The following is a 14,640-nucleotide window of genomic DNA, read 5'->3' as shown; positions in this document are numbered from 1 at the left end:
ATGTCAGGTGGAGCCATGATAGAAAGCTTATGTTCGAATTTTTACTTCTTTTACTATATTTAAGTATTTACAGATGTTGCAAAGACTTCTAATCACTATCTTGCTCTCTATAAATACACATTATAACAAATTACCTTTATTGCTGCTTGAAAAACTATTTGAATTTTCAAATCGAAACCCTGGTTTTTTAAATTTTACCTTAATATTTATTGCATTAAAATCTGTGACTCAGATTTAAAAAAAAAACGATCATTGGCGCTATACTTACAAAAGGATTACACAAAAAGTAGTAAACCTATTATTTACTCTTGTACGAAAATAAGGCTTTACGAAACAATGGTATGCGATGATTAAAAACTGAAGAGTTGAACTCGCCTTTTAATATTTTGAATCTTTCAAAAAGAGTAAGATAATATATTTACCTATGAAGGTATTGATACTTCATTAAAGACATTATTCAAACATTGCTACGAGAAAGAACAATGTAATATAAAAAAAAAAAAAAAAAAAAAAAATATTCCAGATATGGAAAAAACCGTGTCTATTTCATTAACCAGATTCGTTAGGGAAATCCGACCTGGTTGGCCTAGTGCAGAACGCGTCTTCCCAAATCGGTTGCTTTGGAACTCGAGAGTTCCAGCGTTCAAGTCCTAGTAAAGGCAGTTACTTTTATACGGATTTGAATACTAAATCGTGGATAACGGTGTTCTTTGGCGGTTGGGTTTCAGTTAACCACACATCTCAGATATGGTCAAACTGAGATTGTCAATGACTACGCTTCATTTACACTCAAATACATCATCCTCTGAAATATTACCTGAACGGTAATTCCCGGAGACTATACAGGAATAAGAAAAAGAAAGATTCAATAAGAAAACTCTATTGACATTGTTACACAAAAATTAATTAAAAAGGTAAAACGAATTTCTTAATTATAATGTTGCCGATGGTATTTTTGAAAACGATTAGTTGACTTCTCACCTTAATCGAGTTAAAAAATCTGCTTATGTTTAATGCTTCATTTTGTTTCATGTTTTTCGATGATTGTATAAAGGTTTTCTTATTTGTAGATGTGTGTTTTTCTTTAATTTTGGTTTAATATATCCACCAAAGGCTAATCATTAAATATGAATTCTTTTGAGAATTTTCATACAATACAAAATTATAAATGAAAGGAAAAAGTACTTTCTTATGTAAAGTAACAAAAAATAGCTCTAAAATTTTACATATATTATTAAATATACAGTAATCACAGAGTTTTAAATTTAATGTGGTTTAATAGGCAGGCCTATATGTTTTTTTTGTCTTCAGTTATTTAGCGGTTTGATGCAGTTATCTAAGATCCACTATCTAGTGCTAGTCGTATCATTTCAGTACCCTCAACATCCTACATCACTAAACATTTGTTTTACATATTCCAAACGTTGCCTGCCTGCACAATGTTTTCCTTCTACCTGTCCCTCCATTATTAAAGCTACTGTTCCAGGATGCCTTGATATGTGGCCTATAAGTCTGTCTCTTCTTTTAACTATATTTTTCCAAATGCTTCTTTCTTCATCTATTTGCGCAACACCTCTTTATTTGTCATTTTATCCACCCATTCGATTTTTAACATTCTTCTCTTGCACAACATTTCAAAAGCTTCCAATCTTTTCTTTTCAGGTACTCCGATCGTCCAAGTTTCACTTCCATATAAACAACAACAACATATGACAATTACACTTTTTTTGAAGTCTGACTGAAATTCCCCTTCTTCGTAAATATTACTCACCGGTTTGTATAATCTATCGACCACTTCCTCACCTGCACTGCGCAGTAATTCTACAGGTATTCCGTCTATTCCAGGAGCCTTTCTGCCATTCAAATCTTTTAATGAACTCTTAAATTCAGATCTCAGTATTGTTTCTCCCCTTTCATTCCCTTCGACTTCCACTTCTTCTTCTTCTATAAACCATTTTCTAATTCATTTCCTCCGTATTACTCTTCAATATATTCCACCCCCCTATTGACTTTTCCTTTCGTACTATAAATTGGTGTATCACTTTGTTTATTAGATTTTCATTTATGTACCCAAAACCTTTTCTTAACTTTCCTATATGCTCCGTCTATTTTACCAATGTTCATTTCTCTTTCCACTTCTGAAAACTTTTCTTTAATCTATTCTTCTTTCCCTAGTTTCCACTTACTGTTTATAGTATTTCTTTATTGTCGATAGTTCTTTTACGTTCTTCATTACCAGCATTCTTATATTTTCTACGTTCATCCATGAGCTGCAATATATTCTCTGAAATGTCTGCTTCAGGGTAAGCTTTGGAGTTGACGAGTTGATTTCTAAGTCTTTGCTTAACCATGATATAATCTATCTTATATATTTCAATAACTCCTGGTTTTTTCCATGTGTATATTCTTCTTTTATTATTTTTAAACTGGGTGTTGAGAATTACTAAATTATACTTCGTGCAAAATTCTATAAGTAGGTCCCCTCTTTCATTCCTCTTGCCCAGCCCGTATTTACCCACTATATTTCCTTCCTTCCCTTTTCCAATGTTTGAATTCCAATCTTCAACTATTATTAAATTTTCATCCCTTTTATGGGTTTAATTGCTTAGCTTATTTCTTCGTATTCACACTCTACCTCATCATCGTGGACGGATGTATGCATACAAACTTTAACAATCGTTGTCGGTTTAGGTTTTGATTTTATCCTTGTTACAATGATTCTATCGTTATGCATTTTGTAGTACTTTACTCTTTGCCCTATCTTCTTGTTCATAGGAAACCTACTCCTGCCTGCTTTCTACTTGAAGCTGAGTTAATTATTTTAAAATCACATGACCAAAAGTAGTTTTCTTCTTTGCACCGAACGTCGCTAATTCCTACTACATCTACATTTATCCTATTCATTTTCCTCTTTAAATTTTCTAACCTACCAACCTTTTTTAGACTTCTAACATTACACGTTCCGACTCCTAGAATGTTATTTTGTAATTTTCAGGTGATCCCTTCCTTAGCATTCTCCACCCGGAAATCCGAACGGGGGACTTGTTTACCTGCCCAATATTTTACCAACGAAGGCGCCTCCATCTTTTTTATATGAAAATTCAGAGTACTGCTATCAGCTGGCAGTACTGAGAAGACTGAACGATGTTGATATGGCCTGACCTACGCCGTTAACGACTACTGAAAGAGCTGGCCTCTCTGGCCTCTTTCAGAGGCCAGTCCGCCAGGGAGGCGGACTGACCGAAATTCTCCTCTTTGTTGGAGTCCGTACTGAAGATTTTTTCTCAAGACCTTGACGGCCTGCTGTTAGATGTCCTGGCAGAAAATTTTACTTCTGCGGTAGTGGCAGCGGCCTTGGTGGTCTCGGAATTTGACAGCAATGAAGCTGTCTGTGAACCGATTAAAAATTGCTGCGCAACGAGAGGGTGATCCCGATCGGCGTGTGGCCCTAACTGCAGATTACCGCAGAGCGAGGGCTAGGTACTTTCATAGAATTATTTTTCTCCAAGGGTAATTCCTGGCGCTCCACCTTTCAGGAGCAAGGTAATAGAGATCTTTGGGGGGTTGTGTATAGAGCCCTTGGACATAAGCGCAGGAAAGATATCCTCTTGTCAGCTTTGTCAACCTGTGAGGGTGGGGTAATTGATAAGGACCGAGTCTTTAATATTTTTCTGAATGATTTGCTCACGGATAACACTACGGTAGGTGAGGTTGCATACTACTGGCGTGTCAGGCGGATAGTCAGGATTTTCGAGACCAACATACAATCTTCTGAGATCACTGAGGTGGAAGTGCGCAGGTCATCTGTAGCATGACACGGCACAACACATCCGGATATGATTGTATCACTGTGGCTCCTCGTCCGAGCGCTTCCAGTGGTCCTTAGTCCTCTACTATAATAGGTTGCTCTTCGCTGGCTACTTTCCGGCGTGTTGGAAGCGTGGTGTTGTTCACAGATGGATGGCGAGAAAGATCCTACTGTTAGGTCTTCTTACCGTCCACTAACGCTCTTGCCCGTGATTGGCAAGGTTTTTGAAAAGGTCCAATATTTGCGTATTAATGTTAAATTGGCCACTAATCATTTGCAAATGGACAGCCAGTATGGTTTCTGACTAAGCAAGAGCACTGAGGATGCCGTAGTAAAGGTGATGGATATAGCTTCCTCTTGTCCAAGTAAATATATATTATGGATTTTTCTGGACGTATCCGGAGCATTTAACAACTTAGGGTAGCCCTATGCCCTGCTTTAGATGTAGAAGCTTAAGTTTAATCGAAATGAACTAGAAGTGCTCTCAATTTTTTTAAGCCATTAGGCCGTTTCCCTGCGTGATGGTGATTTTTTTTTAGGGCGAAAAACGGTTGGACGTTATCATCGTCCGGAAAATAAATAAATAAAAGTAATTAAAATTGTTACATAAAATTAAAACTTAAAACTACTATCACAGAAAACAAAATCCGGAATGGGTGTAAAAAGCCTATTCTCGAATAACAAAAACACTAACATGTAACTTAAAACAAAAAAATATGAATATATATATATATATATATATATATAAAAAACAAAATTCCGATAGGGAGTGTAAAAGGTCCGCTACTCGGATAACAAAAACAATACATACAATTACAAAACAATACATACTAATTAAATTTTTTGTATTAACCCTATACTACGTAAAAACAGAAACATGCGGTTTAAAACCTCTTTATCATTACGCAAGATACCACGGATGTTTCTGGGTAGTTTAAATTTGCGACGCAATGCCGCATAACATACGCAGTCCACGAGTATGTGGTGCACAGTCACGCGGCAGTTGCATCTTGCGCATAGAGGTGGTTGTTCTCTTGTAAACAGGTACTCGTGTGTGACCCTCGTGTGTCCTATCCGCAATCGACAGAGAACTACTTCCTCACGCCGGGGTTTTCTGTATGAGGAGTCCCATGGTAACACAGAATCTTTAATCTGACGGAGTTTATTATCAACGGTAGCCGTCCAATCACCTTGCCACCTTGCTCTTAATAATTGTTTTACATAGTTTATGAAATCAGAAGTAGCAACTCGGGTGGTAAAAGGAGGCTGGTTACATGCTTCTTTGGCAGCGGAATCTGCATATTCATTTCCTGGAATCCCTACGTGGCTAGGGACCCAGCAAAAACTTAATTCTGTGTTGCGATTATTCAACTCAGCGATTGCGTTATAAATTTCAATGACGATAGGATGTTTAGAATAAAAGTTTTTTAAGGCATGGAGAGCACTACACGAGTCACTGCAAATAAGAAATTTTCTATATTTAGGGTTAATGATGTTTAGATCCTTATTTATAGCGTATAGTTCAGCGGTAAACACACTCGTAATACCGGGTAGACCAAACATATAAGTTCTCTCATTGACAACAAAAGCACACCCAACTGTATCGTTTTGTTTCGATCCATCAGTGGATACAACCGCATCTGGTTTCATCTTGGAGAGAACTCACTGAAACATCTGCTGAAAGACAATAGATGGTGTTGATTGTTTATTGTATGTAGTCAGGTCAAAATTAAAATTTATGAGGTTTATTCTCCATGGAGGATATGAGCAAGGATACATAGGAAAGAATGACGGTGTGTCAACATTTATATGCTGCAGCAGACGCCAGGTACGGACACCTACAGGTGCAGTACGACGTGGATGATCCTCATACTTTCCTAGATTAGGATTTCTAAAGACCGAGTCAAGAACCGGGTGATTTGGCTGTCCTCTGAGACGAGCAAAATAAGATAATAAGAGCTGGTCTCGTCTATCCCAAAGTGATGGTTCACCACAGTCTACAAGTAAGCTTGCAACAGGACTTGATCTAAACGCGCCTGTGGCAAGCCGAAGGAAAGCATGATGTACACTATCCAGCATTTTAAGCACGGTTTGACGAGCTGAAGAGTAGGCGACACAACCATAATCTAAACGGGAGCGAACAAAGGAGTAGTAAAAACGTATCATACATGATCTATCGGCTCCCCAGTTGGTGTTAGTAAGGACTCGCATCATATCTAGAAGTTTGGAACATTTTGTTTTCAATTCTTTTAAATGTTTGACCCAAGTAAGACGGCTATCAAAAAATAAGCCTAGAAACTTGACGTAGTAGAGATAGTAATAGTCTCTCCGTTCAGAAAAATTTGCGGAATAGAAGGGTTTCGTAGCCGAGAAAAAACTACACATTTTGTTTTTTCGGATGAAAATGTGAAACCAGTAATCCTGGACCAAGCTTCAAGGTGAGATATAGTGTTCTGCAGTAGTCTCTCTGCTGTAGGTGCTGAACGGCTTGCAATGTAGATAGCAAAGTCGTCAGCAAATAGAGAGCATGAGACACATTTGGTAATATCGTTTGTGGCTACAGAAAATAAGGTGGCACTTAATACACTACCTTGGGGCACTCCATTCTCCAAGATGACACTATCTGAGAGCGAATCATCCACACGAACACGAGCCGTTCGGTGATTTAAGAATCCCCGGATAAAAGCAAGCATATTGCCCTTGATTCCCCATTCTTTAACAGTGTTAAGAATACCACGTCGCCAGGCTGTGTCATACGCCTTTTTTATATCGAAGAAGATAGCGACGAGGTGCTGCCGATTTAGGAAATCGTTTTGTATGGCTGTTTCTAGTGACACTAAATGGTCAATAGAAGATCGTCCATGTCGAAAACCACACTGTTCTGGAGATAGAAAGCCATGTTTCTCCAAGTACCATGTAAGTCTGCGGTTTATCATTCTCTCCATTATTTTACACAAAACGCTTGTTAATGAAATAGGGCGGTAGCTTGAGGGGTTCGTCTGGTCTTTACCAGGTTTTAGTACTGGTATAATAAATGCTTCTGACCAGCCGGGTGGGAAGACTTGTTCGGAGAATAAACCGTTGAAAATATTCAAAAGTTGTTGTAGTGCCGAATTAGGAAGGTGTGAAAGCATGGAAAGGCGAATGTTGTCCGGTCCAGGGGAAGTGTCCCGTGAATGTTTAAGTGCATGTAACAATTCTTTGAATACGAATGGAGTGTATAATTCACCAACCGAATCACCAATGTTTAATGATAATACTTCTATTTGTATCTTGTACCGTTGAAAATCGTTATTATATGATGAGGTGAGAGACACCGAGCGGAAAGATTTTGCTAGACTATTTGCCACTTCCGAGGATGATGAAAGTTCTCCTTCATCAATAAGACCAAGAATAGATTGTTTCGGTGATCCGAAAATTGCACGAATTTTCTTCCATTTAGCACGAATTTTCTTCCAAGTAGTGTGTGAGATAGTGCTCACGTATTTCGTCCATGAATTCCTCTTAGCGACCAAGAATACTCGACGGCACACCGCTCTAGCCCTGCGGTATAAATTTAGATGTTCAGGTGTAGGCCTACGATTAAATTTACGTAGTGCCTGCCGTTGATTCCTAATAGCATTTTTGCAATCATCGTTCCACCATGGAACGAAAGGACGTCTAGGATTACCCGATGTTTGTGGGATATATCTGTTGGCATTCTCAAGTATCATGGACGTAAAAGAAGAATACCGGTCGAGGATGTTCGCTCCATCGTCATACTGAGATTGGAATGCTTTACAGTATCCGTTCCAATCTGCCTTTTCAACAATCCATCTCCGTGGCCTTCTTTTAATCTCGCAGTCTACACCCAATAATAATTGGTCTATGATCACTGCCGTGAAAGTCATCACAAACTGATTAATTAAAATGAGGGAGCACATTCGGTGAGCATATGGAAAGATCAAGGTTAGATACAGTACTAGTTGATAAGGACATGAATGTGTGTGATCCATTATTCAGTAGGCAAAGGTCAAAATCTTGTCTCAATCTGTTTATCATATTTCCTCGAGTGGAGCAGAAGGTTGAGCCCCAGGAAATATGATGGGCATTGAAGTCTCCTACTATTAACGATGGAGATGGTATTTGTGTGAGGAGGTTTGAGACATCTAAAGCACTGAACTCAGTGTTCGGTGAGAGATACAGATTGCAGATATGCAATTTGAAGGGAATAGAGACCTTTACTGCAATAGCAGGAATGACAGTAGTTAGTTGAATTCTTGTAGCTGACACCCCATTCTTCATGAAAACCGCTACTCCACCACTCTCCCTACTGTCTACTAGGCAGTCGTATCTCTCGCAGAAGTATCCTCTAAGTGTAATTCGGTCATGTTGTAGAAGGTGAGTTTCTTGGAAACACATGATAAGTGGATCATGTGTGTGCGCTAGTACTCTAATATCTTCAATGCGGGACCGAATACCTCTAACACTCCACTGAATAATGTTCATAAGTGTAAAAAATAAATAAAAAAATAAATTTCGGAAATTATATAAAAATTAGTTGTACTGATTCGGTTTTTCTTTTTTGTATTTTTTATTTTAAAGAACTCCGATGCCCTAGGGTCGGGTGGTTCTTCAACCATATCCTCCAGTATATGAGGTGATGGTGGAGGAGATTTATTTGAATGGGATGCTGTAGTTGACATCCCAGAGGAGATAGTTATGTGGGTTCCCTTTATGGGGAGCATATTAGGTGGCTTACTGCCAGCTGTGATAGTCGCTATTCGTGGCGGTACGACTTTGGGAATAGGAACTTTCGTATGTATCATACTGTTTGATTCACTAACTGCGACAGAGGACTTTTTATTCATTTTTGTCAGCTCTGAGATAGTGGCTGTAAGTGAAGCTACTTGATCAGATAGCATCTGAACAAGTTTTTTAAGCTCATTGCAGGATCCGCACTGCTGATTATTAACATTTGTAGGAATTTGTTTAGATGTAGCGGTGGCAAAAGATACGTCTGGTTTAACCAGGTTCCGTGAATTGTTTGTCTTTTAATATTTCCGAAGTGCAGCCGGAAAAGATAGTTTTTGCTCCGTACAGATTTTGAGAATTGCCTTTTCTTCTTTAAAAGTTGGGCAATCTCGGGAGCGGGCTGTATGTGGACCACTGCAGTTTGCACATTTTTCACTTTCTTCGCAGTTAGTGTCGTTGTGACCTTCTTTACCACATCGAGCACAGATCTCAGTTTTAGTGCAAGATGTTGTAGCGTGACCAAAACCTTGGCATCTGAAACATCGCCGTGGGTTAGGTATGAATGGTCGTACCCGAACCGAGAGGTAACCCACTTTAATCTTTTCTGGGTGAACAGGGAGATTGAATGTCAATATAAGAGACGGTGTCGGTTCTTCTGTTCCATTCTGCCGTTTCATTATACGTTTCACTTCAACAACGTCTTGGTGGCAAAGCTCATCAACTATTTCCGAGATATCTATATCTAGAAGGTCTCTACAAAAAATTACACCCCGGCTCGTATTTAACGTTTAGTGGCATTCTGCACTTATATTTATACCACCCATATTACGGAGACGTAAGATAGATCGACCCTGTTCATCGTTGAATATTTCAACCAGAATCGATCCGTCGCGTAATTTCCTGATATTCTTCGGGGAGCCACTTGCACCTGTTATGGTTTTGTTAATTAAGAAAGGTGAAACCTTTTGAAGGGAGCCACCTTCCTGACTATTTCTGAGAACAACGAATCTAATATTTTTATATTTCGATTCTAAGAAGTTCTCTTCAGTAGGACTTTTATCCTCGTCAGACAAAGCTGACCGAGTCTCTTCACAAGACTTAAATTGGTGGTTTTTTCAGATGAACCACCAACCATCTTGGGATTAATTATAGGATCAGAAATTTTGGTTCCACGAGTACCGGCGAAAAATGGACCACTCTAGCAGAGCGCACGCGTACTGGAGCTAGAGCTAAATACAACTGGGTTCGCCCTGGTGCCCAGAGGACATCGTTCGAGACTCACTACGTAGAGCCATTCACCCATCGGCACGATTTGTTCCCATCTTGGGTTACGGTTGCGTTTCGTAAGAAGTCGCAACACCACCGAGTGTAAATGTAAGAAATATCAGTGTAGGTTGTTGTTGTGTAATTGTGTATGTGTGCATGTTGTAATTTATGTAGTGTTCTTGGTGTAGTATATGTGTATAATGTAAAGTGTTCCGCAGCTCATTGTATAGTGGGAAGGAAAGCTGCGGAGGCTAGGCCCGTGGGGACGCCAACCCCCAAAGTCTTAATGAATAAGACTCCCCGTCGGGGGCGTGATGGTGATGGTGGCTTGGAGATTCTTAAGACCTTAACTAAAGGATGCCCTCAGAGCAGTGTTCTGAGTCCCCTTCTTTGGATCATAGAATTCGATTCGATGTTGCGTTGAAGGTTGCCATTTGATTACCGAGTCATCGCTTATGCTGACGACGCGCTGCTACTGATTGAAGGGGATTCGCGTAACGAGGTAGGATTCCTAGCTGCTCGTGCTTGTGAGCCACTCCGACTGTGGGATCTCCAACTTAAGATGATTTTCAGCCCAGAGAAAACCACAATAATGTTGCTTAAGGACCGATTGGCTGCTTCCCGGCGTATCCGGGTTCGAATGGCTGGTCTCCCCATTCGGTACGTTACGACTCAAAAATACCTGGGTGTTATACTAGATGAGAATTTTTGGTTCAAGGAACATCTACAGTATGCAGCAAAAAAGGCTGCTGATACTTTTTATGGAATCCGTCCATACATCCGGATCGGGGGTTGAATTATTGTACTAAGCGTATCCTTTACAAAGGTATCAGCGAAGCTATTATGGTATATGCTGCGCCTGTTTTGGCTCACGCTGTTTGGGTATTGCGTGAACATTTTGCGACGGCCCCAACGACTCCCCTTGCTGGCTGTTATAGCCGGTTACAGAACAGTCTCGCGGGCGGCAGTTTGTGTTATAGCCGGAGTCAAACCAGTATATAACTTGGCTAATGAGTGTAAGGAATGCTATATTTCCAAGGTAAATAACATATTGACGTCAGAACGATAGCAGGAGATTGAAGACCGGTGCCTTGCGTCTTGGCAGGTCAGGTGGGCGAATCCCCCACAGGTCGCTACACCCATGGTATATTTCCTATAGTGTATAATTTAGGTGCGATTAAATGGATCTTCCACAACCAGTATATCACACAGTTTCTCTGCGGGCGAGTTTAGCTAGGTTTCGTTTGGTGGATTCGAGTCAATGCCCGGAATGCGGGACTGATGATAGAGTGGACCATGTCATCTACGTCTGTCCCCGATACGAGGTTGAACGTTCACGAACTATTAGGGAACTTGAGAGAATAGATTCCTTTATGGATCTCCTTACCAACTGGATGATCCGCAAAGGATGGTCTATAGTGGCTGGTTTTCTTCGCGCCGTTGCTATTTGTAGGTCTGCAGAGGGAGTTTGATCGAGGTACTCGGTCGTGGTAGGATCCCGGGTGGCTAGGGTTCCGGCTTAGGCATTGGATTGGTTGGAGGTATGCACATTGGCATCGTGCCACAGTTATATTGGTATTGTTTGTGATTCGATTTGGGGCTCCCGCTGGTGTGGTTGGCTAGCTGTTTGGGTATGGTAACTCGTGCTACAGGGGCCGTGGCTTCCTTCCGCTCGTAAGGTTCTGATCGTGACTTGGTAATGCCACGTGAGACACCATGATGGGACCGGATATTGGTGCGCGGTTTGTCCCCGGCTCCTGCGCGGACCCGAATGAGGTTGCGTTCTCCTCGTTTGGTGACCTAAAATAGTTGACTTATTTGGGTATAGGTCTGAATTTCTATATTGCGTAAAACACAACTATGATTGGTATATTTGTAGCACTGATTACACTTTAAACTCGTTCGTTTTCTGAGGCATCCACAGTCACGAACGGTGTTGTCAAATCTGTACTAGGTGTGAGGTTTATAAATTGTAATAAAATATTTTTTCAATAATAACTTTTCGTAATTTTTATTTTAAGCTCCTAAAATGGAAACATTTTTACCCTGCTTAAAATGATATAGGAAATCTAAAATAACAGGGAATTAATTTAAAATTATGACCAGGTGTTCCCAAAAACAATTATGACCTAGCTGAACCGATAAGACAAGATGGCTGTAGATCGACGCAAACAAAACATAGTTGTCATTGTGAATGTCCGACAAGATCTGAGGGAACGGTGACGTACGTATGAAACAAAATGAGTAGAAGGGAGATATAGTGACCAGTGTGACTGCCCTAAAGACTGCAAAGGAGTAATTAATTTAGTGTCTGTTAATTAAATTTTCTTTAATCTTAAAATGATACTTCGAATTTGCTTTACTTTTTCTATACTTGACTTCCATTTAAAAAAGAATATTAAATTATTTGAACAGTTAAATTTATAATGACTTTTATTCTCTTTATACAATACCACCTTTGCAGCCGAGAGAAATTACAATTTTTTTAATTAATTTGTAAAAATATTACAAATTACAGTATTCTATTTATATGAAGCCAAAATTTAATTTAAAATGTTTTGTAAAAAATTCTAATTCAGTTTTAATATTTTAACTCATCTTCATTATTTTTTATATTTTTTAGTTGCTTCTTATACTCAAATAATGAAAAGGATAAATATAATTACAAACGGAACACGACGGGGAAAGTGTTTAGCGGATTACATTTTGAACTATATTTTTCCTACACCTGTAGATTCTTTGTATATGTAAGTAGATTAATACGGATCGTGTTGTGTGTGTGTGTGTGTGTGTGTGTGCGAGTTACAAGTGTGTATATATTACACCACTTACACAGGCGAACGCGCACGCACAAAGAAAGTGAGAGAGTGAGAATAATTTTTCTGACCTTTTATTTTTTTGGGATAAGTGAATGATATTAGCATAATGAAATGGTTTTTTATATTAACTGTAATTCTGGATTACAGTTTTAACATGGATACATTTAAACTACTTTTTATTTTACAATTTTTTTCTATAAAATATTTCTTTAAGTCCGAAACTGGTCGCGGTTTAAAACCTTTCTTAACTGAGTACACATTTTCATTATGTTCGTTCTTATATTTCACATGTTTAAAACTGTAAAAAGATATCACCTACAAAGTTTAATATTTCTTAAAATTTTTTAAGGTTTTTTTTTTTATTTATTTTTTTTAATTGTGGACATAAATCATGATTGCTTAAATGAATTTGATGCAACGTATGGGTTAACCAGAAACAATTTTTCGGCTTTTAACTGCAATCAATTTATTTTAGTTTATTTATTATTATTTATTTTACGTTTTATTGAAAACTACTCAGCTTTTCGGTGCTTTAAGTGATTTTAACTGTAGATAATATTTCTATCAGAACTTAACATCATTTACTTGTAATCAATTTTTCCTAAATTTTGAATGAATTAGCAAATAAATTACGCTAATATTAATGTTTCTGACATCCGACCGAGATACTGATCTTGATTTTTAGTGTAACTGATAAAAGAGGTTATCCTTTATATAGTTTTAATTATATATATATATTTTCAATAGTACGATTATATTTTTAGTGCTCGACCATAATTTACCTGTTCTCTTCATGTAACAAGACCGAGAGAGAAAATTGCTATCACTTAACTTGCAGCCTGCTGATTTTATCAGTTTAGTCAGTCTAGCTTGATTTTATCTAAAACAAGATTGGTTGTTGGTTGTGGTAATTTTCACTGGTTGGCAAACCGATGTACGATTTGCAAAATTTTGATGAGACTCATGCACCAATCAGTTTTTTATTCTGACTCGAGAGAGGAAACCTTTGTTAGCAATGGTTTTATTGCAATAGTCAGAAAGAAAAAAGCAGGGAAAGACAGCTTGTAAATGCTTTTTGGTAGATGACACGGCCTGTTACATTTGTAATAGGCTGTATAATAGATCTAGCTATATGTATTAGAGTAGTTCAAATTACAATGGGGGTCGTGCTCGGGAGTGTGGTTTTCATTTTCCTAGGTATGATTTTACTGACAAACAGCACGGCTATTTGTTGAATTGGAATGCACAATTATTAAGAGGCAAATAAGTAAATGTTGGCTGCGATCAACCTAGATGCAAGGGGTCCTCCAAGTTGGAGCTGAAGTGGGAGACTAGAGGTTATATTCAGCCCCCGAAAGGACTAGACCTGAGATTCTCTGCGACATTTTTTCTCACTGGTAGCACTCCAATTACTTAATTAATTATTATTGGTTGTCGTGAAATGAATTTTAACTGAATTATTAATATGCGGTCGTGGTCTGAAATTTATTGAAATGGTTGTATAATGGGTACATACGGTTTAGATGAAGATAGAATGTGTAGATTTAGGCGCGGGGTCTTTGATCTTTCGCGGGTTTAGCAGTTCTTGAGGGCCACGTGGTAGAATTAGGTGTCTGATATCTTCTACGAAGGCAAAACTTTACCAGGGCGGAATTTACCGATGTGGTTGTCACTCGCGACATCTGGATCGGTGGAATCTTACGTGGCCGGACTGATGACTGTGGAATATGATCAGTTTGAGGCAAGAAGACGTCCTCCGATTAAGCCTCTCATGGATAGGAACGGAGGGGGTGATATGGCAACCAGACCCGTCACGAGGTGGGTGTTCTTCTCCATAGGGTGGGAATTGAAAGTTCACAATGCTAGTTCGGATACACTGGATTCATGACGAAGCAGCGGCTCCAGCAATATTATTTAATAAAATGCATCGTCATTCTTGTGGTCATCCAGTTTTCTTTCCTCAGTCGTCAGGCTTGTTCAGTTCCAGCCAGTCGCCTACAAATGGCAATCCCA

At 38.9% G+C, this 14,640-nt stretch overlaps 1 protein-coding gene across 1 annotated transcript in view; it reads left to right on the top strand.

The window, feature by feature from the left end:
• Positions 1-14,640, top strand: part of LOC142317322 (uncharacterized) — a 131,976-nt gene that overhangs the window by 108,648 nt on the left and 8,688 nt on the right. Inside the window, exon 16 of the mRNA XM_075353775.1 lies at positions 12,432-12,555. Within this exon, the coding sequence (XP_075209890.1) occupies positions 12,432-12,555 (124 nt within the window). The remainder of the gene's footprint in view (positions 1-12,431; positions 12,556-14,640) is intronic.

Source organism: Lycorma delicatula, chromosome 1 (genome assembly GCF_047948215.1).
Source record: "Lycorma delicatula isolate Av1 chromosome 1, ASM4794821v1, whole genome shotgun sequence".
Taxonomy (NCBI): Eukaryota; Metazoa; Arthropoda; class Insecta; order Hemiptera; family Fulgoridae; genus Lycorma; species Lycorma delicatula.
Note: the sequence above shows the minus strand (reverse complement) of the source record. Positions and strands in the feature narration are given on the sequence as shown.